At 45.2% G+C, this 27580-nt stretch overlaps 1 protein-coding gene across 3 annotated transcripts in view; it reads right to left on the bottom strand.

The window, feature by feature from the left end:
• Positions 1 to 27580, bottom strand: part of LOC110536786 (SH2 domain-containing protein 3C-like) — a 117949-nt gene that overhangs the window by 59586 nt on the left and 30783 nt on the right. For 2 of the 3 annotated variants that reach the window (XM_036936941.1, XM_036936944.1), the window contains one exon: positions 25288 to 25327. In XM_036936941.1, coding sequence (XP_036792836.1) covers positions 25288 to 25327 — 40 coding nt within the window. Of the gene's footprint in view, positions 1 to 8779; positions 9474 to 25287; positions 25328 to 27580 lie in introns of those variants that run through there. The other variant, XM_036936942.1, reaches the window with a different exon arrangement.

A 27580-nucleotide genomic window follows, 5' to 3' on the forward strand; every position in this document is an offset into this window, starting at 1 on the left:
TCAGACCCCTGCTCTTATCAGAGACCGTTACCTCAACCTCCCCTGGCTGACTCACTAGGCCTCAGACCCCTGCTCTTATCAGACAACGCTACCTCAACCTCCCCTGGCTGACCCACTAGGCCTCATACCCCTGCTCTTATCAGACACCCAATAGGGTAATAGAATACCTAAATTACTAATGTCTTAACCTTAGCATGAGCCTAAAATCTGTAGTTTATGTACATCTCCTGCTAAAACCTTCTCCTGCTAAAACCTTCTACTGCTAAAACCGTCCACTGCTAAAACCTTCTCCTGCTAAATCCTTCTACTGCTAAAACCTTCTACTACTGAAACATTCAACTGCTACAACCTTCTACTACTGAAACCTTCAACTGCTGAAACCTTCTACTAATGAAACATTCAACTGCTGAAACCTTCTACTGCTGAAACCTTCTACTAATGAAACATTCAACTGCTGAAACCTTCTACTAATGAAACATTCAACTGCTGAAACCTTCTACTAATGAAACATTCAACTGCTGAAACCTTCTACTAATGAAACATTCAACTGCTGAAACCTTCTACTAATGAAACATTCAACTGCTGAAACCTTCTACTAATGAAACATTCAACTGCTGAATCCTTCTACTAATGAAACATTCAACTGCTGAAACCTTCTACTAATGAAACATTCAACTGCTAAAACATTCTACTACTGAAACCTTCTACTGCTAAAACCTTCTCCTGCTAAAACCTTCTACTGCTAAAACCTTCTACTGCTAAAACCGTCCACTGCTAAAACCTTCTACTGCTAAATCCTTCTAATGCTGAAACCTTCTACTGCAACAACCTTCTACCGCTACAACATTCTACCACTGAAACCTTCTACTAATTCTAATGCTGAAACCTTCTACTGCTGAAACCTTCTACTGCTGAAACCTTCTACTGCTGAAACCTTCTACTGCTGAAACCTTCTACTGCTAAAACCTTCTACTGCTAAAACCTTCTACTGCTAAAACCATCTACTGCTAAAAATCTCTTCTGCTTAAACCTTCTACGGCTAAATCCGTCCACTTCTAAAACCTTCTACTGCTAAATCCTTCTACTTCTGAAACATTCTACTGCTACAACCTTCTACTGCTAAATCCTTCTACTGCTAAAACATTCTACTGCTAAAACATTCTACTGCTACAAAATTCTACTGCTAAAACCTTCTACTGCTAAAACCTTCTACTGCTAAATCCTTCTACTAATACAACCTTCTACTGCTAAAACATTCTATTACCGAAACCTTCTACTGCTACAACATTCTACTACTGAAACCTTCTACTGCTACAACCTTCTAATGCTAAAACATTCTATTACTGAAACCTTCTACAGCTACAACATTCTACTGCTGAAACCTTCTACTGCTAAAAAATTCTAATGCTAAATCCTTCTACTGCTACAACCTTCTACTAATACAACCTTCTACTGCTAAAACCTTCTACTGCTAAATCCTTGTACTGCTGAAATCGTCTACTGCTGAAACATTCTACTGTTGAAACATTCTAATGCTGAAACCTTCTACTGCTACAACATTCTAATGCTGAAACCTTCCACTGCTACAAAATTCTACTGCTAGATCATTCTACCACTGAAACCTTCTACTACTGAAACCTTCTACTGCTACAAAATTCTACTGCTAGAACATTCTACCACTGAAACCTTCTACTACTGAAACCTTCTACTGCTAAAACATTCTACTGCTAAAACCTTCTACTGCTAAAACCGTCCACTGCTAAAACCGTCCACTGCTAAAACCTTCCACAGCAAAAACCTTCCACTGCTGAAACCTTCTACTGCTGAAACCTTCTACTGCTGAAACCTTCTACTGCTGAAACCTTCTACTGCTGAAACCTTCTACTGCTGAAACCTTCTACTGCTGAAACCTTCTACTGCTGAAACCTTCTACTGCTGAAACCTTCTACTGCTGAAACCTTCTACTGCTAAATCATTCTACTGCTGAAACCTTCTACTGCTGAAACCTTCTACTGCTGAAACCTTCTACTGCTGAAACCTTCTAATGCTGAAACCTTCTAATGCTGAAACCTTCTAATGCTGAAACCTTCTAATGCTGAAACCTACTGCTAAATCATTCTACTGCTGAAACCTTCTACTGCTAAAACTTTTTACTGCTAAAACTGCTAAAACCTTCTCCTGCTGAAACATTATTCAGTGCTAGGATCAGAACTAACAACAACTAGATTGATCATTTATTTATCAATGTTCAATAATGAGGAATTTAGAGATAGATATAGGCCCATCCAGCAGAAAATGACTCGTTTGTGACTAAGGGGTTGGGGGTGTGCGTGTTTGGGAGGCTTGCAGTAAGTATCAGACCAAGCCTGTGATCTTTACAGCGCTGCTCTGCTCCCTAAAAGAGCCACACTCACAAAGACTTCTGAGGGGAACCATGCAGCTGCCACAAGGTGTCAAGAAGTCCATGTGGTCCTGTAGGTCCTGTGTGGCTTAGTTCGTAGAGCATGACACTCCAAACACCAGGGTTGTGGGTTTGATTCCCACCGGGGACCAGTAGAAAATGTATGCACTCACTACTGTAAATCGTCTGATAAAATGACTGAATATGTATGGCACACAGGTAGATCAGTCAGTGGGAGTAGTGTGACCGTTGGGAGTCTGTCTGTCAATGCATTCACTACTCTCCTCGTTACAGTGGTCTATGTTACTGTTACAGCTGTCTATTTCCCTGTTACTGTTACAGCTGTCTATCTCCTTGTTACTGTTACAGCTGTCTATCTCCCCGTTACAGTGGTCTATGTTACTGTTACAGCTGTCTCTCTCCCTGTTACTGTTACAGCTGTCTATCTCCTTGTTACTGTTACAGCTGTCTATCTCCCCGTTACAGTGGTCTATGTTACTGTTACAGCTGTCTCTCTCCCTGTTACTGTTACAGCTGTCTATCTCCTTGTTACTGTTACAGCTGTCTATCTCCTTGTTACTGTTACAGCTGTCTATCTCCTTGTTACTGTTACAGCTGTCTATCTCCCCGTTACAGTGGTCTATGTTACTGTTACAGCTGTCTCTCTCCCTGTTACTGTTACAGCTGTCTATCTCCTTGTTACTGTTACAGCTGTCTATCTCCCCGTTACAGTGGTCTATGTTACTGTTACAGCTGTCTCTCTCCCTGTTACTGTTACAGCTGTCTATCTCCCCGTTACAGTGGTCTATGTTACTGTTACAGCTGTCTCTCTCCCTGTTACTGTTACAGCTGTCTATCTCCTTGTTACTGTTACAGCTGTCTATCTCCCCGTTACAGTGGTCTATGTTACTGTTACAGCTGTCTCTCTCCCTGTTACTGTTACAGCTGTCTATCTCCTTGTTACTGTTACAGCTGTCTATCTCCTTGTTACTGTTACAGCTGTCTATCTCCTTGTTACTGTTACAGCTGTCTATCTCCCCGTTACAGTGGTCTATGTTACTGTTACAGCTGTCTCTCTCCCTGTTACTGTTACAGCTGTCTATCTCCTTGTTACTGTTACAGCTGTCTATCTCCCCGTTACAGTGGTCTATGTTACTGTTACAGCTGTCTCTCTCCCTGTTACTGTTACAGCTGTCTATCTCCTTGTTACTGTTACAGCTGTCTATCTCCTTGTTACTGTTACAGCTGTCTATTTCCCTGTTACTGTTACAGCTGTCTATCTCCCCGTTACAGTGGTCTATGTTACTGTTACAGCTGTCTCTCTCCCTGTTACAGCTGTCTATCTCCCTGTTACTGTTACAGCTGTCTATCTCCCTGTTACAGCTGTCTATCTCCCCGTTACAGTGGTCTATGTTACTGTTACAGCTGTCTCTCTCCCTGTTACTGTTACAGCTGTCTATTTCCCTGTTACTGTTACAGCTGTCTATCTCCCCGTTACAGTGGTCTATGTTACTGTTACAGCTGTCTCTCTCCCTGTTACTGTTACAGCTGTCTATCTCCCTGTTACTGTTACAGCTGTCTATCTCCCTGTTACAGCTGTCTATCTCCCCGTTACAGCTGTCTATCTCCCCGTTACAGCTGTCTCTCTCCCTGTTACTGTTACAGCTGTCTATCTCCCTGTTACTGTTACAGCTGTCTATCTCCCCGTTACAGCTGTCTATCTCCCTGTTACAGCTGTCTATCTCCCCGTTACAGCTGTCTATCTCCCCGTTACAGCTGTCTCTCTCCCTGTTACTGTTACAGCTGTCTATCTCCCTGTTACTGTTACAGCTGTCTATCTCCCCGTTACAGCTGTCTATCTCCCCGTTACAGTGGTCTATCTCCCCGTTACAGCTGTCTATCTCCCCGTTACAGCTGTCTATCTCCCCGTTACAGCTGTCTATCTCCCCGTTACAGCTGTCTATCTCCCCGTTACAGCTGTCTATCTCCCCGTTACAGCTGTCTATCTCCCTGTTACAGCTGTCTATCTCCCTGTTACTGTTACAGCTGTCTCTCTCCCTGTTACTGTTACAGCTGTCTATCTCCCCGTTACAGCTGTCTATCTCCCCGTTACAGCTGTCTATCTCCCTGTTACAGCTGTCTATCTCCCTGTTACTGTTACAGCTGTCTCTCTCCCTGTTACTGTTACAGCTGTCTATCTCCCCGTTACAGCTGTCTATCTCCCCGTTACAGCTGTCTATCTCCCCGTTACAGCTGTCTATCTCCCTGTTACAGCTGTCTATCTCCCTGTTACTGTTACAGCTGTCTCTCTCCCTGTTACTGTTACAGCTGTCTATCTCCCTGTTACTGTTACATCTGTCTATCTCCCTGTTACAGCTGTCTATCTCCCTGTTACAGCTGTCTATCTCCCTGTTACAGCTGTCTCAGCCTCTCTACCATTCCTCACCATTCCCTAACATTCCTCACTATCACCTACCATTCCCACCATTCCTCAGTCTAATCATTCAGAACCCCTGGTGCTTCACTGCTTCCCTCTATCTATCTCCAGCTCCAAGCAGTAGCCTGGGTGTTAGTCTGTTTCTGCTCTCTAGCCAACTCCTTCTGGAATTGTGAGAGCAGAAACCAGGCTACAATGCAGTGGCTTTGAGGACGGGGGTTTGGAATAAGGCGCTACAAAGCTAATGGTTTGTAGCAACAGGAAGAATAAAACAGAGTCAGCATGTCTCATAACGAGTGAAAACATCCCAGTGAAATAATAATTTGTCTCCCAAAGTGGCACAGCAGTCTAAGGCATTGCATCTCAGTGCAAGAGGCATAACTACAGTCCCTGGTTCAAATCCAAGCTGACATCCGGTCGTGATTGGGAGTCCCATCGGACGGGCACAATTGGCCCAGCATCGTCCGGTTTAGGGTTTGGCCGGGGTAGGCTGTCATTGTAAATGGAATTTGTTCTTAACTGACTTGCCTAGTTAAATAAAGGTTAAATAAAAAGCAAATGTAAAATTCACTTCCTTTCTCTAAGTAACAGGCTGATTTTCTATTGAACTTTGGAGGTTAAAACGCCCGCTTAGCCTCTCACCGCTCCGGGGGTGACAGGCAGGCGAGGCGAGGCAGGGGCTACAAATAGGATTTGCTGTGAAAGGGACTCAGGAGAGGAGGAGAAGAAGCACCAAGACGAGACACGAGAAGAGTGAAGTAAGGGGGGTTACACAGAGGGTACGGGTGGCACGGGGCTAATGCTAGCTAATGTCGTAATGCAGCAGTATCAGTTCCACAGCTTCTGATATGTTACACGGGTGGGGCTGAACACTGTTCATGGACTACAGTATGTGGAGGGAGAGAGAGCCCCACTATAGCTGGTGGAGAACTGGTGGCTGTGGTGGCCCCTGGAGCCCCAGTCAAAGGACATGTGTTTGATATAATTCCATTCATTCCAGTCATTAAAATGAGCCTGGTCCACCGATTTAAAGTGACACCAGCCTCCACTGGTTGGGGACAACAGGGCCAGGCAAGGGGGTATGGGGCTGACAGAGAGGCTGGCAGGGCCACAAACAATATCCCAGCTGAGTCACTGGGGGTGACTGGTTGGGGTTAGCCTGGCTGGTTGGGGTTAGACTGGCTGGTTGGGGTTAGCCTGGCTGGTTGGGGTTAGCCTGGCTGGTTGGGGTTAGCCTGGCTGGTTGGGGTTAGCCTGGCAGGCTGGGGTTAGCCTGGCAGGCTGGGGTTAGCCTGGCAGGCTGGGGTTAGCCTGGCTGGTTGGGGTTAGCCTGGCTGGCTGGGGTTAGCCTGGCTGGTTGGGGTTAGCCTGGCTGGTTGGGGTTAGCCTGGCTGGTTGGGGTTAGCCTGGCTGGTTGGTGTTAGCCTGGCTGGTTGGGGTTAGCCTGGCTGGTTGGGGTTAGCCTGGCTGGTTGGGGTTAGCCTGGCAGGTTGGGGTTAGCCTGGCTAGCTGGGGTTAGCCTGGCTGGCTGGGGTTAGCCTGGCTGGTTGGGGTTAGCCTGGCTGGTTGGGGTTAGCCTGGCTGGTTGGGGTTAGCCTGGCTGGTTGGGGTTAGCCTGGCTGGTTGGGGTTAGACTGGCTGGTTGGGGTTAGACTGGCTGGTTGGGGTTAGCCTGGCTGGTTGGGGTTAGCCTGGCTGGTTGGGGTTAGCCTGGCTGGTTGGGGTTAGCCTGGCTGGTTGGGGTTAGCCTGGCTGGTTGGGGTTAGACTGGCTGGTTGGGGTTAGCCTGGCTGGTTGGCTGGCAGACACAGAAAGGGGGGATTAAAATCAGGGGAAAAAAACAATAAAAGTGCAAAGTGCGTGCTGTGGGAGGGGAGAAAGGGGCAGATGGGAGGATTTGGGGGTTCAAGCGTACAGGGCTGTATGTAGCATTACAATGGCCCATTTAGAGGCAGACTGGGAGAGGTAGTATAGTGGTCTTAATAGAGATACAACGGGAGCACTGCCAGCACACAGCACTCCCACATTATCAGTCTAGACTCATAGAGCATAGGATCAGTAGTAAGCTCTGCGATGGGTGTCTAAAGCACAATATCAGCTGTAAATTGAAAACAACCTAACGGTGGTCTGAACTGAAGTGTTTAAATCCTGCTATTTGTTTCCTGGCCCCTAGGCCACGTATATGCAACTACTCTAACCGTAAATGTAGTCAGTCAAATGCTTCAGTATAACCCTGCTACTGAGGTCTGTCAAACGGAAACTCTCTCACTAACAGTATGGATCTCTCTCTCTTCCTGTACTGGTACTGGTGCTGGTCTGAGATCAGGTGATGTAAACACAGACAGAAGATGTTATTGGGACCATCTATAAGAGGAAAGTGGCTGAGGCTGGTAGCCACTTCTCGTCACAGTACATGCTCCCATTCTCCCATCTCTCCAAGGTTACACACGGGCACGTACACACATCAGGGTCATATTTTACTTTACACCCACAACTATAAACACTAATAAATCCTGTCTCCAGCAGACGTGGCACAGCGCAGAGAGTAGATGCATCAGTACAGAGCAGTGATTAGCAACACTGAGGTTCCTTACTATCACTTTCAGAAACAACATACTACATTACTGTGTCCTTACTACAGAATCATATCATACAAACACTTTCAGTAATAACATAGTACCATAGCTGTGGGAGGTAGAGGTGGAGAGGGTGCTGCAGTACCCTCTACACCTCTAGTAAAAATATGAATAAATTAGTAAAATAAAAATTCTGGAAAGTAGTGCACTGGGCCTTTACTAGTCCTGTATTAGTGGGCCGATATAGCCATCTGTAACACTGAGCCTTTACTAGTCCTGTATTAGTGGGCCGATATAGCCATCTGTAACACTGAGTCTTTACTAGTCCTGTATTAGTGGGCCGATATAGCCATCTGTAACACTGAGCCTTTACTAGTCCTGTATTAGTGGGCCGATATAGCCATCTGTAACCCTGAACCTTTACTAGTCCTGTATTAGTGGGCCGATATAGCCATCTGTAACACTGGGCCTTTACTAGTCCTGTATTAGTGGGCCGATATAGCCATCTGTAACACTGAGCCTTTACCAGTCCTGTATTAGTGGGCCGATATAGCCATCTGTAACACTGAGCCTTTACTAGTCCTGTATTAGTGGGCTGATATAGCCATCTGTAACACTGAGCCTTTACTAGTCCTGTATTAGTGGGCCGATATAGCCATCTGTAACACTGAGCCTTTACTAGTCCTGTATTAGTGGGCCGATATAGCCATCTGTAACACTGAGCCTTTACTAGTCCTGTATTAGTGGGCCGATTTAGCCATCTGTAACACTGAGCCTTTACTAGTCCTGTATTAGTGGGCCGATATAGCCATCTGTAACACTGAGCCTTTACCAGTCCTGTATTAGTGGGCCGATATAGCCATCTGTAGCGCGGGCCAAATCGCAGCACCCCCACCTCCAAACATCTTCCCGCGGCTATGCATACTACTGTAAGATGTCTTACTATCGTATCCAAAGACTTTCAGTGGTGATATAGTGTAATTCATCTCCATGCTAATCTCTCCTGTGATGCTCTAATGCTACAATAGAGTGTACCAACAAAACATCCTTATGTTATCTCTCAGGAATCAGCTATGTTCATGTTGCTGAGGCTCCTAAATCAGATGAGGTGATCATCCTCCCAGTATCACCAGCTAGCTGCTGGCCAACATGGGAAGGAACACACTCCAACACACCCATTTACACTCTCTCACACACAGACATAAAACCACTAACAGAAATGACCAGAAATTCAAAAGCGAACTCTAACAAAAACATAATTTGTATCACCTCTGTCTTGCTCTTTGATTTCTCAAACACACACACACAGACACGCACACGCACACGCACACTCACACTCACACTCACTCACACATCCACCCTCACCTGCACCTGCATGAAGGAGCCTCTGTAGAAGCAGCAGGCGGCTGCCGACAGGGTGCTCCATAGGCTACAGCGCTCCGTCATGATTCCCTTCTGCTCTCCTGTCCTGTCCTCACAGCTCAGCTCCGTTCCGCTTGGGCTATACCCCACCCTGAGGTCCCCAGCGCCAGCTCTGCTCTCCTGTCCTGTCCTCACAGCTCAGCTCCGTTCAGCTTGGGCTGTACCCCACCCTGAGGTCCCCAGCACCAGCTCTGCTCTCTGTCCCACAGCAGGCAGCACTCCGCTCCTCTGCACACTAGCAGCCCTGACAGCAGCTCATCTCACTAACACTGTGTGGCAGCTACGCTACCCTACGTTACTAACGCTAGCTAACACTACAGCTACTACTGCTGGTACTGCTGGTACTACTGCTACTGCTGGTACTACTGCTACTGCTGATCAGGGCCCTATCCCCTTGCACTTTGCTGCTACTGTCATATCTCTCTCTCAGCTCCACACAGTCTCTCTCGCTTTCGCTCTCTCTCTCTCCCGTTCACACTCTCAATGTGCTTCACGAGCCCTGGCAGGGATTACCTCATCCGTTTCTGATGAAAGGAGTGGGTGGGGGGAGGGTGGAAAGGAGAGAGGGAGAGAGGGATGAGGGAGAGGGAGGAGGGAGAGGGGAAAATGCTTGCAAGCACTGGAAGAGGCAGACCCCACCCATCCCCTCCTCCTTCATGACCACAGAGAGAGAGAGAGAGAGAGAGAAAGAGATAGAGAGAGAGAGAGAGAGAGCGAAATAGATAACACAATGAGAGTGTGAGAGAGAGAGAAAGAGAGAGAAGGGGAAGAGAGAGAGAGAGAGAGAGAAGGGGGAGAGAGAGAGAGAGAGAAGGGGGAGAGAGGGAGAGAGAGAGAGAAGGGGAGAGAGAGAGAGAGAGAGAGAGAGAGAGAGAGAGAGAGGCCCAGGACAGCAAAAACAACCAGGCCCTACAGAGGCCCAGGACAGCATCACAATTAGACCCAAACAAATCATGAGAAAACAAGAAGATAATTACTTGACACATTGTAAAGAGTTAACAAAAAAACAGAGCAAACTAGAATGTTATTTGGCCCTAAACAGAGAGTACACAGTGGCACAATACCTGACCACTGTGACTGAGCCAAACTTAAGGAACGCTTTGACTATGTACAGACTCGGTGAGCATAGCCTTGCTATTGAGAAAGGCCACCGCAGGCAGACCTGGCTCTCAAGACAAGACAGGCTATGTGCACACTGCCCACAAAATGAGGTGGAAACTGAGCTGCACTTCCTAACCTCCTGCCAAATGTATGACACACATTAGAGACACATATGTGACTCGTTTCAGGAAACTAGGCGTATGTCGCACATCACTACTTCACAGGAGAGGCATTTGAACATTCTTTTTTTATTTTTTTTATCAAAAAAATGCCTTCTGGAACATGTGAACTTTCATGTGCCTAAATAACAAACTTGTATTCCATCCGTAAATACAAATAAAACTGTTAAATTACGAGTCTAGTTGGTTCAGCCACGGAAGCTGGCTGAGATAATGGATGTGCTGGAGATGAGTTTGGATTTGGATTGGATTTGGATTTGGATTGGATTTGGATTGGTAACATGCTTCTGTTTATAACGTGAGCTGCTCAGTATGTGTTGACAGTCCTTTCTACCGCGTCGTTATTGAAATATATAATGTTAGCCATCGAGAACAACAAAAGTTTTGCAACTTCTCTCAACAACATCGATGCCCTGAATTTAGCAGGTGTTATCAACAGATCAGTTGGAAAAAGTGATTTGCTACTTTCTGCACAAGCCACAGTCAGTGTGAACCGGAGTGACTTGACACGCTGGCCAAACAAAACAGAGTTAAATGGTTCCAGTCGGCCGTGAAGCATTCATCCATGTATATGGGTAAGAGTCTAGCTACATTTTCAGATATTCTACATTTCTAATTTTGTCAGAAAGTCATTTTCATTGCAAGTTAAAGCATACTGTTAGCTAGCTACCGAACGTTAGCTTGCTGGCTCGCTAGCTAGATGGTAATGTGAAGAACAACATGACCAGCACCAAAGTCCGATTAGGATATAGGCCAAGGACTAGATAAAGTGTATTTTTACTTGGAGTTTTCCTTATTGTAGGCTACTACTTTCACCACTTTTAGTCTTGAAATATTTGGCTGTTTACTACATTAATCACTCTGTTTAGCAAATGGCCTCACATGTGAATCCTTAAAGAGATGGGTGGGGCTAGGGCTTAAGAGGGTGTGAACGAGGGGTGTAGACAAAGAAGAGCTCTCCAGTAGGTGTAGCAAAACATTCAAGGGACATTTTCTCAAAAGTTGGGTTACAAGTTTATCAACTTTCAAAGCAGAATTACTTTCCCATTGTTCTTCAACCCCCTACCCCTCACTACCCCCTACCCCCTACATCCTAACTTAAGTATGCTCTCTCTAATTTAAGTATGCTCTCTCTAATTTAAGTATGCTCTCTCTAATTCTCTCTTTCTCACTTTCTTTCTTTCTCTCTCTCTCTGAGGACCTGAGCCCTAGGACCATGCCTCAGGACTACCAGGCATGATGACTCCTTGATGTCCCCAGTCCATCTGGCCATGCTGCTGCTCCAGTTTCAACTGTTCTGCCTGCGGCTATGGAACCCTGACCTGTTCACCGGACGTGACATTTACTCCTGAGGTGCTGACTTGTTGCACCCTCGACAACTACTGTGATTATTATTATTTGGCCATGATGGTAATTTATGAACATTTGAACATCTTGGCCATCAGACTGTTAAACAGCCACCACTGACATTGAGTGGCTGCTGCCAACACACTGACTCAACTCCAGCCACTTTAATAATGGGAATTGATGGGAAATGATGTAAAATATATCACTAGCCACTTTAAACAATGCTACCTAATATAATGTTTACATACCCTACATTATTAATCTCATATATATGAGATGAATATATATACATATATATGAGATATATAGATATATATATATATATATATATATATATATATATATATATATATATATATATATATATATATATATATAGATATATAGATATATATATATATATATATATATATATATATATATATAGATATATATATATATATATATATATATATATATATATATATATACATACATACATATATATATATATATATCAGTATATGTATATACTGATATATATACAGTATATACTGTACTCTATATCATCTACTGCATCTTTATGTAATACATGTATCACTAGCCACTTTAACTATGCCACTTTGTTTACATACTCATCTCATATGTATATACTGCACTCAATACCATCTACTGTATCTTGCCTATGCCGCTCTGTACCATCACTCATTCATATATCTTTATGTACATATTCTTTATCCTCACAATGCTGTCTGTGTGAGTGGACCAATTCAGTTTGTCTGTGATGTGTATGCCGAGGAACTTAAAACTTGCTACCCTCTCCACTACTGTTCCATCGATGTGGATAGGGGGGTGTTCCCTCTGCTGTTTCCTGAAGTCCACAATCATCTCCTTAGTTTTGTTGACGTTGAGTGTGAGGTTATTTTCCTGACACCACACTCTGAGGGCCCTCACCTCCTCCCTGTAGGCCGTCTCGTCGTTGTTGGTAATCAAGCCTACCACTGTTGTGTCGTCCGCAAACTTGATGATTGAGTTGGAGGCGTGCGTGGCCACGCAGTCGTGGGTGAACAGGGAGTACAGGAGAGGGCTCAGAACGCACCCTTGTGGGGCCCCAGTGTTGAGGATCAGCGGGGAGGAGATGTTGTTGCCTACCCTCACCACCTGAGGGCGGCCCGTCAGGAAGTCCAGTACCCAGTTGCACAGGGCGGGGTCGAGACCCAGGGTCTCAAGCTTGATGACGAGCTTGGAGGGTACTATGGTGTTGAATGCCGAGCTGTAGTCAATGAACAGCATTCTCACATAGGTATTCCTCTTGTCCAGATGGGTTAGGGCAGTGTGCAGTGTGGTTGAGATTGCATCGTCTGTGGACCTATTTGGGCGGTAAGCAAATTGGAGTGGGTCTAGGGTGTCAGGTAGGGTGGAGGTGATATGGTCCTTGACTAGTCTCTCAAAGCACTTCATGATGACGGAAGTGAGTGCTACAGGGCGGTAGTCGTTTAGCTCAGTTACCTTAGCTTTCTTGGGAACAGGAACAATGGTGGCCCTCTTGAAGCATGTGGGAACAGCAGACTGGTATAGGGATTGATTGAATTTGTCCGTAAACACATCGGCCAGCTGGTCTGCGCATGCTCTGAGGGCGCGGCTGGGGATGCCGTCTGGGCCTGCAGCCTTGCGATGGTTAACACGTTTAAATGTCTTACTCACCTCGGCTGCAGTGAAGGAGAGACCGCATGTTTTCGTTGCAGGCCGTGTCAGTGGCACTGTATTGTCCTCAAAGCGGGCAAAAAAGTTATTTAGTCTGCCTGGGAGCAGGACATCCTGGTCCGTGACTGGGCTGGATTTCTTCCTGTAGTCCGTGATTGACTGTAGACCCTGCCACATGCCTCTTGTGTCTGAGCCGTTGAATTGAGATTCTACTTTGTCTCTGTACTGACGCTTAGCTTGTTTGATAGCCTTGCGGAGGGAATAGCTGCACTGTTTGTATTCGGTCATGTTACCAGACACCTTGCCCTGATTAAAAGCAGTGGTTCGCGCTTTCAGTTTCACGCGAATGCTGCCATCAATCCACGGTTTCTGGTTAGGGAATGTTTTAATCGTTGCTATGGGAACGACATCTTCAACGCACGTTCTAATGAACTCGCACACCGAATCAGCGTATTCGTCAATGTTGTTGTCTGACGCAATACGAAACATGTCCCAGTCCACGTGATGGAAGCAGTCTTGGAGTGTGGAGTCAGCTTGGTCGGACCAGCGTTGGACAGACCTCAGCGTGGGAGCCTCTTGTTTTAGTTTCTGTCTGTAGGCAGGGATCAACAAAATGGAGTCGTGGTCAGCTTTTCCGAAAGGGGGGCGGGGCAGGGCCTTATATGCATCGCGGAAGTTAGAGTAACAATGATCCAAGGTCTTTCCACCCCTGGTTGCGCAATCGATATGCTGATAAAATTTAGGGAGTCTTGTTTTCAGATTAGCCTTGTTAAAATCCCCAGCTACAATGAATGCAGCCTCCGGATAAATGGTTTCCAGTTTGCAAAGAGTCAAATAAAGTTCATTCAGAGCCGTCGATGTGTCTGCTTGGTGGGGGATATATACGGCTGTGATTATAATCGAAGAGAATTCTCTTGGTAGATAATGCGGTCTACATTTGATTGTGAGGAATTCTAAATCAGGTGAACAGAAGGATTTGAGTTCCTGTATGTTTCTTTCATCACACCATGTCACGTTAGCCATAAGGCATACGCCCCCGCCCCTCTTCTTACCAGAAAGATGTTTGTTTCTGTCTGCGCGATGCGTGGAGAAACCCGTTGGCTGCACCGCCTCGGATAGCGTCTCTCCAGTGAGCCACGTTTCCGTGAAGCAAAGAACGTTACAGTCTCTGATGTCCCTCTGGAATGCTACCCTTGCTCGGATTTCATCAACCTTGTTGTCAAGAGACTGGACATTGGCAAGAAGAATGCTAGGGAGTGGTGCACGGTGTGCCCGTCTCCGGAGTCTGACCAGAAGACCGCCTCGTTTCCCTCTTTTTCGGAGTCGTTTTTTTGGGTCGCTGCATGGGATCCGCTCCGTTGTCCTGTTTGTAAGGCAGAACACAGGATCCGCGTCGCGAAAAACATATTCTTGGTCGTACTGATGGTGAGTTGACGCTGATCTTATATTCAGTAGTTCTTCTCGACTGTATGTAATGAAACCTAAGATGACCTGGGGTACTAATGTAAGAAATAACACGTAAAAAAACAAAAAACTGCATAGTTTCCTAGGAACGCGAAGCGAGGCGGCCATCTCTGTCAGCGCCGGAAGTAGGTTGGAGTCATTAAAACTTGTTTTTCAACCACTCCACAGATGTCTTCTTAACAAACTATAGTTTTGGCAAGTCGTTTAGGGCATCTACTTTGTGCATGACACAAGTAATTCTTCTAACAATTGTTTACAGACAGATTATTTCACTTATAAGTATCACAATTCCAGTGGGTCAGAAGTTTACATACACTAAATCGACTGTGCCTTTAAACAGCTTGGAAAATTCTAGAAAATTATGTCATGGCTTTAGAAGCTTCTGATAGGCTAATTGACCTCATTTGAGTCAATTGGAGGTGTACCTGTGGATGTATTCCAAGGCCTACCTTCAAACCCAGTCCTTCCCGCTTGACATCATGGGAAAATCAAAAGAAATCAGCCAAGACCTCAGAAATAAAATTGTGGACCTCATCAAGTCTGGTTCATCCTTGGGAGCAATATCCAAATGCCTGAAGGTACCACGTTCATCTGTACAAACAATAGTACGCAAGTATAAACACCATGGGACCACGCAGCCGTCATACCGCTCAGGAAGGAGACACGTTCTGTCTCCTAGAGATGAACGTACTTTGGTGAGAAAAGTGCAAATCAATCCCAGAACAACAGCAAAGGACCTTGTGAAGATGCTGGAGGTACAAATGTACAAATGTACAAATGTATCTATATCCACAGTAAAACGAGTCCTATATCGACATAACCTGAAAGGCCGCTCAGCAAGGAAGAAGCCACTGCTCCAAAACCGCCATAAAAAAGCCAGACTACGGTTTGCAACTGCACATGGGGACAAAGATCGTACTTTTTGGAGAAATATCCTCTGGTCTGATGAAACAAAAATAGAACTGTCGGCCATAATGACCATCGTCATGATTGGAGGAAAAAGGGGGAGGCTTGCAAGCCAAAGAACACCATCCCAACCGTGAAGCACAGGTGTGGCATCATCATGTTGTGAGGGTGCTTTGCTGCAGGGGGGACTGGTGCATTTCACAAAATAGATGGCATCACGAGGCAGGAAATATATTGTGGATAAATATATCCAACATCTCAAGACATCAGTCAGGAAATTAAAGCTTGGTCGCAAATGGGTCTTCCAAATGGACAATGACCCCAAACATACTTCCAAAGGTGTGGCAAAATGGCAACAAAGTCAAGGTATTGGAGTGGCCACCACAAAGCCCTGACCTCAATCCCATAGAAAATATGTGGGCAGAACTGAAATAGCGTGTGAGAGCAAAGAGGCCTACAAACCTGACTCAGTTACACCAGCTCTGTCAGGAGGAATGGGCCAAAATTCACCCAACTTATTGTGGGAAGCTTGTGGAAGGCTACCTAAAACATTTGACGCAAGTTAAATAATTTAAAGGCAATGCTACCAAATATTTATTGAGTGTATGTAAACTTCTGGCCCACTGGGAATGTGATGAAAGAAATAAAAGCTGAAATAAATCATTCTCTCTACTATTATTTTGATATTTCACATTCTTAAAATATAGTGGTGATCCTAACTGACCTAAGACAGGGATTTTTTACTAGGATTAAATGTCAGGAATTGTGAAAAACTGAGTTTAAATGTATTTGGCTAAGGTGTACGTAAACTTCCGACTTGTATAGGGGTAAGGTAACTAGGCAACAGGATGTAAGATAAACAGAGTAGCAGCAGTGTACAGTATATGATGATTGTGCGTGAGTGGGTGTGTAGAGTCAGTATAATTGTATGTGCATATTATGTGTGAGTGAGCAAATGATGGCGTGACTGTTTGTGTGTGCAAGTGTGCAAGTGACAGTGTGTGTGATTGTGTGTAGGACCCTGTGAGTGTGCAAAGAGACAGTGTGTGTGATTGTGTGTAGGACCCTGTGAGTGTGCAAAGAGACAGTGTTTGTGTGATTGTGTGTAGGACCCTGTGAGTGTGCAAAGAGACAGTGTGTGTGATTGTGTGTAGGACCCTGTGAGTGTGCAAAGAGACAGTGTGTGTGATTGTGTGTAGGACCCTGTGAGTGTGCAAAGAGACAGTGTGTGTGATTGTGTGTAGGACCCTGTGAGTGTGCAAAGAGACAGTGTGTGTGATTGTGTGTAGGACCCTGTGAGTGTGCAAAGAGACAGTGTGTGTGATTGTGTGTAGGACCCTGTGAGTGTGCAAAGAGAAAAATATTGAAATAAAGGTCAATAAAGATACAAGACAAACTCAGTCTGTGTAACTATTTTGTTGGATATTTATCAGTCGTATTGCTTGGGGATAGAAGTTGTACAAGAGCCTGTTGGTGTCAGACTTGATTCACCGGTACCTCTTGCCGTACGGCAGTAGAGAAAATAGTCTATGGCTTGGGTGGTTGGGGTCTCAAACGATTTTCAGGGCCTTCTTTTCACACCATCTGAGGGGGAAGAGGCACTGTCAATTCTTCTTCACGATTGTGCATTTCTATTTGGACCATTTGAAGTCTTTAGTGATTTGGACACCGAGGAACTTGAAGCTGTCTACCTGCTCCGCTGCCGTCTCATCGATGTGGATAGGGGTGTGTTCGCCCCCCCTGTTTCCTGTAGTCCACGATCAGCTACTTGGTCTCCACACTGTTGGATGACTCATCGTTCCTGTGGGGCCCCGGTGTTGAGGGTCAACATGGTGGAGGTGATGTTGCCTACCCTCACCACCTGGGGTCATTCCGTCAGAAAGTCCAGGATCCAGTTTCAGAAGGAAGGGTTCACACACAGGTGGTGATAATGGTGTTGAACGCTGAGCTGTAGTCAATGAACAGTATTCTCGCATAGGTATTCCTCTTATCTAGTTGAGTGAGGGAAGTTTGGTGAGAAATTTAGATTGCGTCGTCTATGGATCTGTTGGGGCAGTCTTACTATTTGGAGTGGGTCTAGGGTGTCTGGGATGGTGGAGTGAATGTGTGCCATAACCAGCCTCTCAAAGCACTTCATGATTACAGATGTGAGTGCTACAGGGTGGTAGTCATTCTGGCATGAAGCCTTAGAGTTCTTGAGAACAGGAATGATGGTGGTCAGTTTAAAACATGTGGAGATTACAGACTGGGACAAGGAGAGGTTGAAAATGCCAGCTGTTCTACGCATGCTCTGAGAATTCACCCTGAAATACCGTAGGGGCCCACGGCCTTGCAGGTGTTGACCTGATTAAAGACCCTTCTTACGTCGGCCTCGGAGAGCGAGATCCCCCAGTCCTCTGAGTCGGTGACGGCGCTCACGCCAGGCTTGATGTTGTTGTTGTCAAAGGGTGCATAAAACACATTGTTTTGGTCTGGTAGAGAGGCATACAGTAGCTGCTGCTAGACCTGCATTCACCTGGCTCAGTCTGTTCTTCACTGGGCTCAGTCTGTTATTCACTGGGCTCAGTCTGTTATTCACTGGGCTCAGTCTGTTATTCACTGGGCTCAGTCTGTTATTCACTGGGCTCAGTCTGTTATTCACTGGGCTCAGTCTGTTCTTCCCTGGGCTCAGTCTGTTCTTCCCTGGGCTCAGTCTGTTCTTCCCTGGGCTCAGTCTGTTCTTCACTGGGCTCAGTCTGTTATTCACTGGGCTCAGTCTGTTATTCACTGGGCTCAGTCTGTTATTCACTGGGCTCAGTCTGTTATTCACTGGGCTCAGTCTGTTATTCACTGGGCTCAGTCTGTTATTCACTGGGCTCAGTCTGTTCTTCCCTGGGCTCAGTCTGTTCTTCACTGGGCTCAGTCTGTTCTTCACTGGGCTCAGTCTGTTCTTCACTGGGCTCAGTCTGTTCTTCACTGGGCTCAGTCTGTTCTTCACTGGGCTCAGTCTGTTCTTCACTGGGCTCAGTCTGTTCTTCTCTGGGCTCAGTCTGTTCTTCTCTGGGCTCAGTCTGTTCTTCTCTGGGCTCAGTCTGTTCTTCTCTGGGCTCAGTCTGTTCTTCCTGGCTCAGTCTGTTATTCTCTGGGCTCAGTCTGTTCTTCTCTGGGCTCAGTCTGTTCTTCTCTGGGCTCAGTCTGTTCTTCTCTGGGCTCAGTCTGTTGTTCTCTGGGCTCAGTCTGTTCTTCTCTGGGCTCAGTCTGTTCTTCCTGGCTCAGTACTGTGTAGTGTACAGTGCAATGTGATAAGTGGAGGAAACCCAATACTATAAGAGGCATGTTAGCAAGTCCAGCCCAGTCAATTTAAACTCCCTCAGATCAATAACTCTGTGTTGTTGTTTTTGTCGCACTGCTATGCTTCATCTTGGCCAGTTTGCAGTTGTAAATGAGAACTTGTTGTCAACTGGCCTACCTGGTTAAATAAAGGTGAAATAAAAGTCAAATCAAATGGAGACGCAGGGCTAATTCAATCTGTGACGCAGGAATATGCTCCTGAGAGAGGAGGTCTCTCTCTCGCTAACTACCCCCTCTACCCCCTCACTACCCGTCTACCTCCTAACTACCCAATCACTACCCCTCTACCTCCTAACTACCCCCTCACTACCCCTCTACCCCCTACCCCTCACTACCACCTTGCCCCCTCACTACTCCTCCACCCCTAACTACCCCCTCTACCCCCTCACTACCCCTCTACCTCCTAACTACCCCCTCACTACCCTTCTACCCCCTACCCCTCACTACCACCTTACCCCCTCACTACTCCTCCACCCCTAACTACCCCCTCTACCCCCTCACTACCCCTCTACCTCCTAACTACCCCCTCACTACCCCTCTACCCCCTAACCCCCTCACTACCCCCTACCCCTCACTACCGCCTTACCCCCTCACTACTCCTCCACCCCTAACTACCCTCCTACACCCGCGCTACCCCCCTACCCCTCTACCCCCTAACTTCCCCCTACCACCCTAATCTCTCACTACTCCCCAACAACAGCTCTACTGCCTCACTACCCTTCTAACCCCTTACCCCCTTATTACCCACTACCCTCCTAACCCCTCACCCCCCTCTTTTTGAATAGACTAAAATGAACAGCTTTGTATGAGTAAAAAAAAAACATGGCATGCTAACTCCATCCTGGTGGCGCAATGGACTAATTCCATGGATAGAGAATAAAACAAAATAGTTTTGAATCTCACTGACACCGTGCCCTATTAATAAAGAAATGTATCTGCATGATTAATGCCTAAGAAAATTAGTTCAAAACAGTTAGCAGTCTTATTGAAAGATGTTCTCAGAATTTTATTTAATTACCTTCAAATAACCTACCATTTTTGTCCTCAGAACGTTAATAAATCCTCCCAAGAAAACTTTCAGGAACCATAGTAAAACATTCTCAGAACCTCCCTGGAACCATAGTAAAACATTCTCAGAACCTCCCTGGATCCATAGTAAAATGTTCTCAGAACCTCCCTGGAACCATAGTAAAACATTCTCAGAACCTCCCGGGAACCATAGTAAAACATTCTCAGAACCTCCCTGCAACCATAGTAAAACATTCTCAGAACCTCCCTGGAACCATAGTAAAATGTTCTCAGAACCTCCCTGGAACCATAGTAAAACGTTCTCAGAACCTCCCTGGAACCATAGTAAAACATTCTCAGAACCTCCCTGGAACCATAGTAAAACATTCTCAGAACCTCCCTGGAACCATAGTAAAATGTTCTCAGAACCTCCCTGGAACCATAGTAAAACATTCTCAGAACCTCCCTGCAACCATAGTAAAACATTCTCAGAACCTCCCTGCAACCATAGTAAAACATTCTCAGAACCTCCCTGGAACCATAGTAAAACGTTCTCAGAACCTCCCTGGAACCATAGTAAAACGTTCTCAGAACCTCCCTGGAACCATAGTAAAACGTTCTCAGAACCTCCCTGGAACCATAGTAAAACATTCTCAGAACCTCCCTGGAACCATAGTAAAACATTCTCAGAACATCCCTGCAACCTAAAAATGTATGTTCCCAAAGCAAGCAAAACATTCACTTCCGTTTAAAACTTTCAGTTTTACCAGTCGTATGGCTTCGTTCCCAGAACCAATGGGTAACCAAAAACATACTTTCTCACAACTTCCTAGGATCCAAATGTGCTAGCTGGGACATCCGAAAAATGTGCGCACACACACCCGCGCACACAGACACACTGATGGGGTGTGTCTGTGTAAACCACCAGTGTGCCGTGTGCCATATATATGTTAATTAACTGCATATAAACCTCTCACTCCAGACCCACTAGGCCCATACCATCCAACAGAAGATATGGTTTCAGAGGCAGCCTGTCTCTGTGATTTCATGCTAAAACACAGACATGCAGTACATACAGACCATATTCATATACACTACCGGTCAAAAGTTTGGACAGACCTTCTCATTCAAGGGTGTTTCTTTATTTGTATTATTTTCCACATTGTAGAATAATAGTGAAGACATCAAAACTATGAACTAACACATATGGAATCATGTAGTAACCAAAACAAGTGTTAACCAAATCAAAATATATTTTATATTTGAGATTCTTCAAATAGCCACCCTTTGCCTTGATGACAGCTTTGCACACTGATTGTCCGTAGAGCTTCGAGACAGGATTGTCTTGAGGCAAAGATCTGGGGGAGGGTACCAAAGAATGTCTGCAGCATGGAAGGTCCCCAAGAAAACAGTGGCTTCCATCATTCTTAAATGGAAGAAGTTTGGAACCTTCAAGACTCTTTCTAGAGCTGGCCACCCGGCCAAACTAAGCAATTGAGAGAGAAGGGACTTGGTCAGGGAGGTGACCAAGAACCCGATGGTCACTCTGACAGAGCTCTAGAGTTCCTCTGTGTAGACCTTTTATAGACAGGTGTGTGCCTTTCCAAATCATGTGCAATCATTTTAATTTACCACAGGTGGACTCCAATAAAGTTGTAGAAACATCTCAAGGATGATTAATGGAAAAGGATGCACCTGAGCTCAATTTCGAGTCACATAGCAAAGGGTCTGAATACTTATGTAAATAAGATATTTCTATATATATTATATTTATTTATATAGTTCTTTATTGTTAATAAATTAGCAACATTTTCTAAAAACTTGTTTTGGCTTTGTCATTATGGGGTATTGTGTGTAGATTGCTGAGGATTTAAAAAAATAATAATTTTAGAATAAGGCTGTAACGTAACAAAATGTGGAAAAAGGGAAGAGGTCTGAATACTTTCTGAATGCACTGTATATGTATGATTTTTCAATGACTACCTCATCTCTGTACCCCACACATAAAATCATCTGTAAGGTCCCTTAGTCAAGCAGTGAATTTCAAACACAGAATCACAAAGACCAGGGAGGTTTTCCAATGACTCACAAAGAAGGGCACCTATTGGAAGATGGGTAAAACAAAATAAAAGCAGACATTGAATATATCTGAGCACGATAACTAAGATCCCATGGCACATAAGAGTAGGGGTGTTAACCCCGGTGTCCGGTGTCCCGGTGTCCTGGCTAAATTCCCAATCAAATCAAATTGTATTTGTCACATACACATGGTTAGCAGATGTTAATGCGAGTGTAGCGAAATGCTTGTGCTTCTAGTTCCGACAGTGCAGTATTAACCAACGAGTAATCTAACCTAACAATTTCACAACAACTACCTTATACACACACAAGTGTAAAGGGATAAAGAATATGTACATAAAGATATATGAATGAGTGATGGTACAGAACGGCATAGGCAAGATGCAGTAGATGGTATTGAGTACAGTATGTACATATGAGATGAGTAATGTAGGGTATGTAAACATATTAAGTGGCATTGTTTAAAGTGACTAGTGATACATTTTTTACATACATTTTTCCATTATTAAAGTGGCTGGAGTTGAGTCAGTATGTTGGCAGCAGCCACTCAATGTTAGTGGTGGCTGTTTAACAGTCTGATGGCCTTGAGATAGAAGCTGTTTTTCAGTCCCTGCTTTGATGCACCTGTACTGACCTCACCTTCTGGATGATAGCGGGGTGAACCCTCAAACCATCCTGGTCACCTAATCATCCCTAGCTTCCAATTGACTCATTCATCCCCCCTCCTCTCCCCTGTAACTATTCCCCAGGCCGTTGCCGTCAATGAGAATGTGTTCTCAGTCAACATACCTGGTAAAATAAGGATAAAATAAAAATGAATAAATAAATGATGAATTACACTTTGGATCGTGTATCACCCAGTCATTACAAAGATACAGGCATCCTTCCTAACTCAGTTGCCGGAGAGGGGGAAAAAAACAGTTAGGGATTTCACCGTGAGGCCAATGGTGATTTTAAAACGGTTACAGAGTTTAATGGCTGTGATTGATAGGAGAAAACTGAGGATGGATCAACAACATTGTAGTTACTCCACAACACTAACCTAAATAACAGAGTGAAAAGAAGGAAGCCTCTACAGAATACAAATATTCCAAAACATAATTTAGTGTGTGTGTGTGTGTGTGTGTGTGTGTGTGTGTGTGTGTGTGTGTGTGTGTGTGTGTGTGTGTGTGTGTGTGTGTGTGTCACAACATCAGGGTCACATTCTCCCTCTAACCTCTAATGTGGTTAGAACACCAGAAACCAGGTGTACACCCCCACCTACTGGCCTGATCCAGAACCTCATCTCTCTACTGGTTTGATCCAGAACCTCAACTACCTACTGGCCTGATCCTGAACCACAGCTACCTACTGGCCTGGTCCAGAACCACAGCTACCTACTGGCCTGATCCTGAATCACACCTACTGGCCTGATCCAGAACCTCACCTACCTACTGGCCTGGTCCAGAACCACAGCTACCAACTGGCCTGGTCCCGAACCACAGCTACCTACTGGCCTGATCCAGAACCACAGCTACCTACTGGCCTGGTCCTGAACCTCACCTACCTACTGGCCTGGTCCAGGACCTCACCTACCTACTGGCCTGGTCCTGAACATCACCTACCTACTGGCCTGGTCCAGAACCTCACCTACCTACTGGCCTGATCCTGAACCTCACCTACCTACTGGCCTGGTCCAGAACCTCACCTACCCACTGGCCTGGTCCTGAACCTCACCTACCTACTGGCCTGATCCTGATCCTCAGCTACCTACTGGCCTGATCCAGAACCTCACCTACCTACTGGCCTGATCCTGATCCTCAGCTACCTACTGGCCTGGTCCAGAACCTCACCTACCTACTGGCCTGATCCTGAACCTCACCTACCTACTGGCCTGATCCAGAACCTCACCTACCTACTGGCCTGGTCCTGAACCTCACCTACCTACTGGCCTGATCCAGAACCTCACCTACCTACTGGCCTGGTCCAGAACCACAGCTACCTACTGGCCTGATCCAGAACCTCACCCACTTACTGGCCTGATCCAGAACTTCACCCACTTACTGGCCTGGTCCTTAACCACACCCACCTACTGGCCTGGTCCTTAACCACACCCACCTACTAGCCTGGTCCTTAACCACACCCACCTACTGGCCTGGTCCTTAACCACACCCACCTACTGGCCTGGTCCTTAACCACACCCACCTACTGGCCTGGTCACGAACCACACCCACTTACTGGCCTGGTTCTTAACCACACCCACCTACTGGCCTGGTCCTTAACCACACCCACCTACTGGCCTGGTCACGAACCACACCCACTTACTGGCCTGGTCCTTAACCACACCCACCTACTGGCCTGGTCACGAATCACATCCAACACATTGGCCTGGAACCCAGAAGTGCTGAAGCAGCGCTGTTAACTTTGGATTCAATTTCCTTAATGGCATAATTAATTAGACTAAATGCTGAGAGAGACTTCTGAAATGGGCCTAACTGCAGAAACACAGGGGTATAATCACCTAGAATTACATTTCAAAGACCACATTACAATGATAGTCCAATATAACTAAAGTGCTTTTTTAAATAAAAGACCCTTCAGTATAAATGATCCAGATCTAAAATGAATTCTACAAAGTCGTATATTATGATTAGTGAAGCCACTTAAACACTTTAAGCGTAGAGACTTATTTAAATCTACATTAAACACAAAACAAGAAAGTATTTGGAGAGTTTGAAGTGTGTAATCCACAAACACCATCCAACCCTAGCAGAGAGGCGAGCAGAGCGGTGAAACCACTGAGTAACATTACAAACACGGTCGCTGCAGTCAGGAGCTTAAATGAATACAGATCCCCTTAAACCTCACGACCAAGCCAAAGCAGATCAACACACTGGTCCCCCATAACCACACTAGAGGTATCAACACATTCAACTCACACTGATACTAAATGGTAGGGCTCGGACGGTACCCATATCACAATATGTTTTCCATGGCAGAAATGAAATCACGAAGCAGACCAAACTCTTTGGTCCCCTAAAAACTTGCTGTATGTAAAATATTGTGTGCTATATTATATATATTATATATATACTGTAGCTTGGAAAATAAATACATGTGACTTTGGATGACAACATAATGATGTCTGTTTCCAACACCAGGGCTGTTTTCTTAAGGAAGATGTATCCGCTTCGCGTTTCCTTTGCTTGCCGCACTTACTAACTGGTCACCACTGCTTAGATGGGTTTTTATCTCCCAATCCCTTCCTTTTCTCAGATGCTGCGTGGACTGCTGAAGCCTTCTGAGGAGGGCCACTGACACTAGCAGAACCAGCATAGACAGACAGGAGGGAGAAGGGAAAAAAATGTGTCTTACCTTGACATATTCACCCTGGCTGTCTGTTGGGTCCATGTGGCTGTTTTGAAGAGGACAGAGAGAATTGTATCAATATATTATTAGTCCAATGTGTGCAGAATGAAGACTGATAACCCTATACTGTGCTATATACAATAAGCCTATTCCCCATGGAAGTGCTACAGGGTGTTTAACATGCTTTACATCAGGGGATAAGAGATCACATAGCATGCTTCATCGTGGAGGAGGAGTATGAGCCCTCAAATCTCAAGGTCTCCAGAACATTACCACATAACTCACACTTTGCATTGAGAGAGACCAAACGTCAAGGCCCCACGGTGAAGCTGGGAGGAGACATACGTTATAGGCCCCACGACGCAGCTGTAGCCCCCACAGCGCAGCTAGATCATATAACCCTGCCCATCACAGAGGGTAATTACATGCCCACTGAGGACAGAGTTTCAAAACCCTGTTATTTCTCACAGTCCACACACACACACACACACACACACACACACACACACACACACACACACACACACACACACATACACACACACACACACACACACACACTTTAAATTCCTGGTTCCCACAGTGGAGTTGTATGCCCAGTCAGTCATATTACATTACATTGCAAAAGCCCTATGGCGGAGCTACATTGCACATGTTCACTGTGAAACAAGATCAAAGAGTCCCATGACAGAGCAGAGCAGGGCAGGGCAGGAATGGGAATCTGATAGGCCCTGTGGTGGAGGCATGGATCTTGACTGGGAATTTTATATAGGCCCCATGGTGGAGCTTGATTACATTCCACATCATACGCAAAAAGATAGATTTAGAGTTAAATAAACTTTAATTTTTCTGCAAGGACATATAGAGGATACTATCCACCACAACTGAACCTTCACTCCAAATCAAAACTCAAAACCTACAACCTGATTTTGGACAAAATGACATGCTACTGCTACCAAAGATTATTATTTCCAAGGTATATACAACAAATGCACTGGCAAACCAACGATTAGCAAAATGAGCACAAGAACCCTGAAAACACCATGCGACCTGGAACTGAGTGAGTAATGTTCAGTCTGAAGCTACTTTTAAAGCCAAGAAGAAAAATGATATATTTTACTTTCTAAGGACTGAATGCTAAGTTAAGGCTACCAAGCTTGCTAGGACAGAACAGATCCGGCTGCAACTTCAATTTCCACTGAGGTGTGAAGTGAGAGGTGTCAAAGCCCTTGAGCCCAACAATGGCAGGAGAGTTTCACAGCCTCCCCCAACCATATGCAGAGGCCTTTGAAGCCCCCTCCCTCTGTGCATGGGTCATTACAATACAGTAGCCACTGGATTAATCTCTATTTTGAACTGATAAGCAGCCAGGACACTTCAAATGTAAATTACCTCAATAAGAAACAATATTTTTGAATTGATCACATCAGAAGATATCCCTCCTTGCAATCTCCAAAATACAACAGCCACAGGACAACTTTGTTTGGACGTCGTAAAGGACCATTTGCCGAAACTGAAGAGATGTAGCTAGCTAACAACTTCCTTTTCCACATGGAAAAAAATGGTGGACAGAGACTTGCTAGCTACGTTAGCTGGGATTTTCTACAATGAATCTGCCTCCCGAAAAAAGTTACTGTACTTTACATTACTATTCATATTTTTGACCAATTTTACTTTTACTTCACTACATTCCTAAAGACAATTATGAACTTTTTACTCCATACATTTTCCCTGACACCCAAAAGTACATGTTACATGTTGAATGCTTAGTAGGACAGGAAAATTGCCTAATTCACACACTTATCAAGCAAACATCCCTGGTCATCCCTACTGCCCCCTGGGAGATATGTATACGGTCTATAGCTAAAAAAGTAATACTGTGTGTATGTTGTATAGTAAGCTGTTAGTAGTCCATGTGCCTCACCCTAATAATTTGGTCCCTCCCTCTCAAAACTTAGCATACTGTTCTGGCACATGTAGCCTATAGCCTGTTTTAGAGAAATGTAATCATAGAATATTGTAAGAGCTTTCATTGTCTGCTTGTATGACTCATTTATTTATCCTACGGTTCTGACTTGGTGTACAGGGAGAATAGTGTAAGAACAGCCTATGTTATTTTTAAAATTGATTTAACCTTTCTTTAACTCGACAAGTCAGTTAAGAACAAATTATTATTTACAACGACGGCCTACCCCGGCCAAACCCGGACGACGCTGGGCCAATTGTGCACCGCCCTGTGGGACTCTGTGGGACCAATCCCTGCCGGTTGTGATACAGCCTGCATTATGAATTCTGTCGC

Source organism: Oncorhynchus mykiss, chromosome 12, assembly GCF_013265735.2.
Source record: "Oncorhynchus mykiss isolate Arlee chromosome 12, USDA_OmykA_1.1, whole genome shotgun sequence".
Lineage (NCBI taxonomy): Eukaryota > Metazoa > Chordata > Actinopteri > Salmoniformes > Salmonidae > Oncorhynchus > Oncorhynchus mykiss.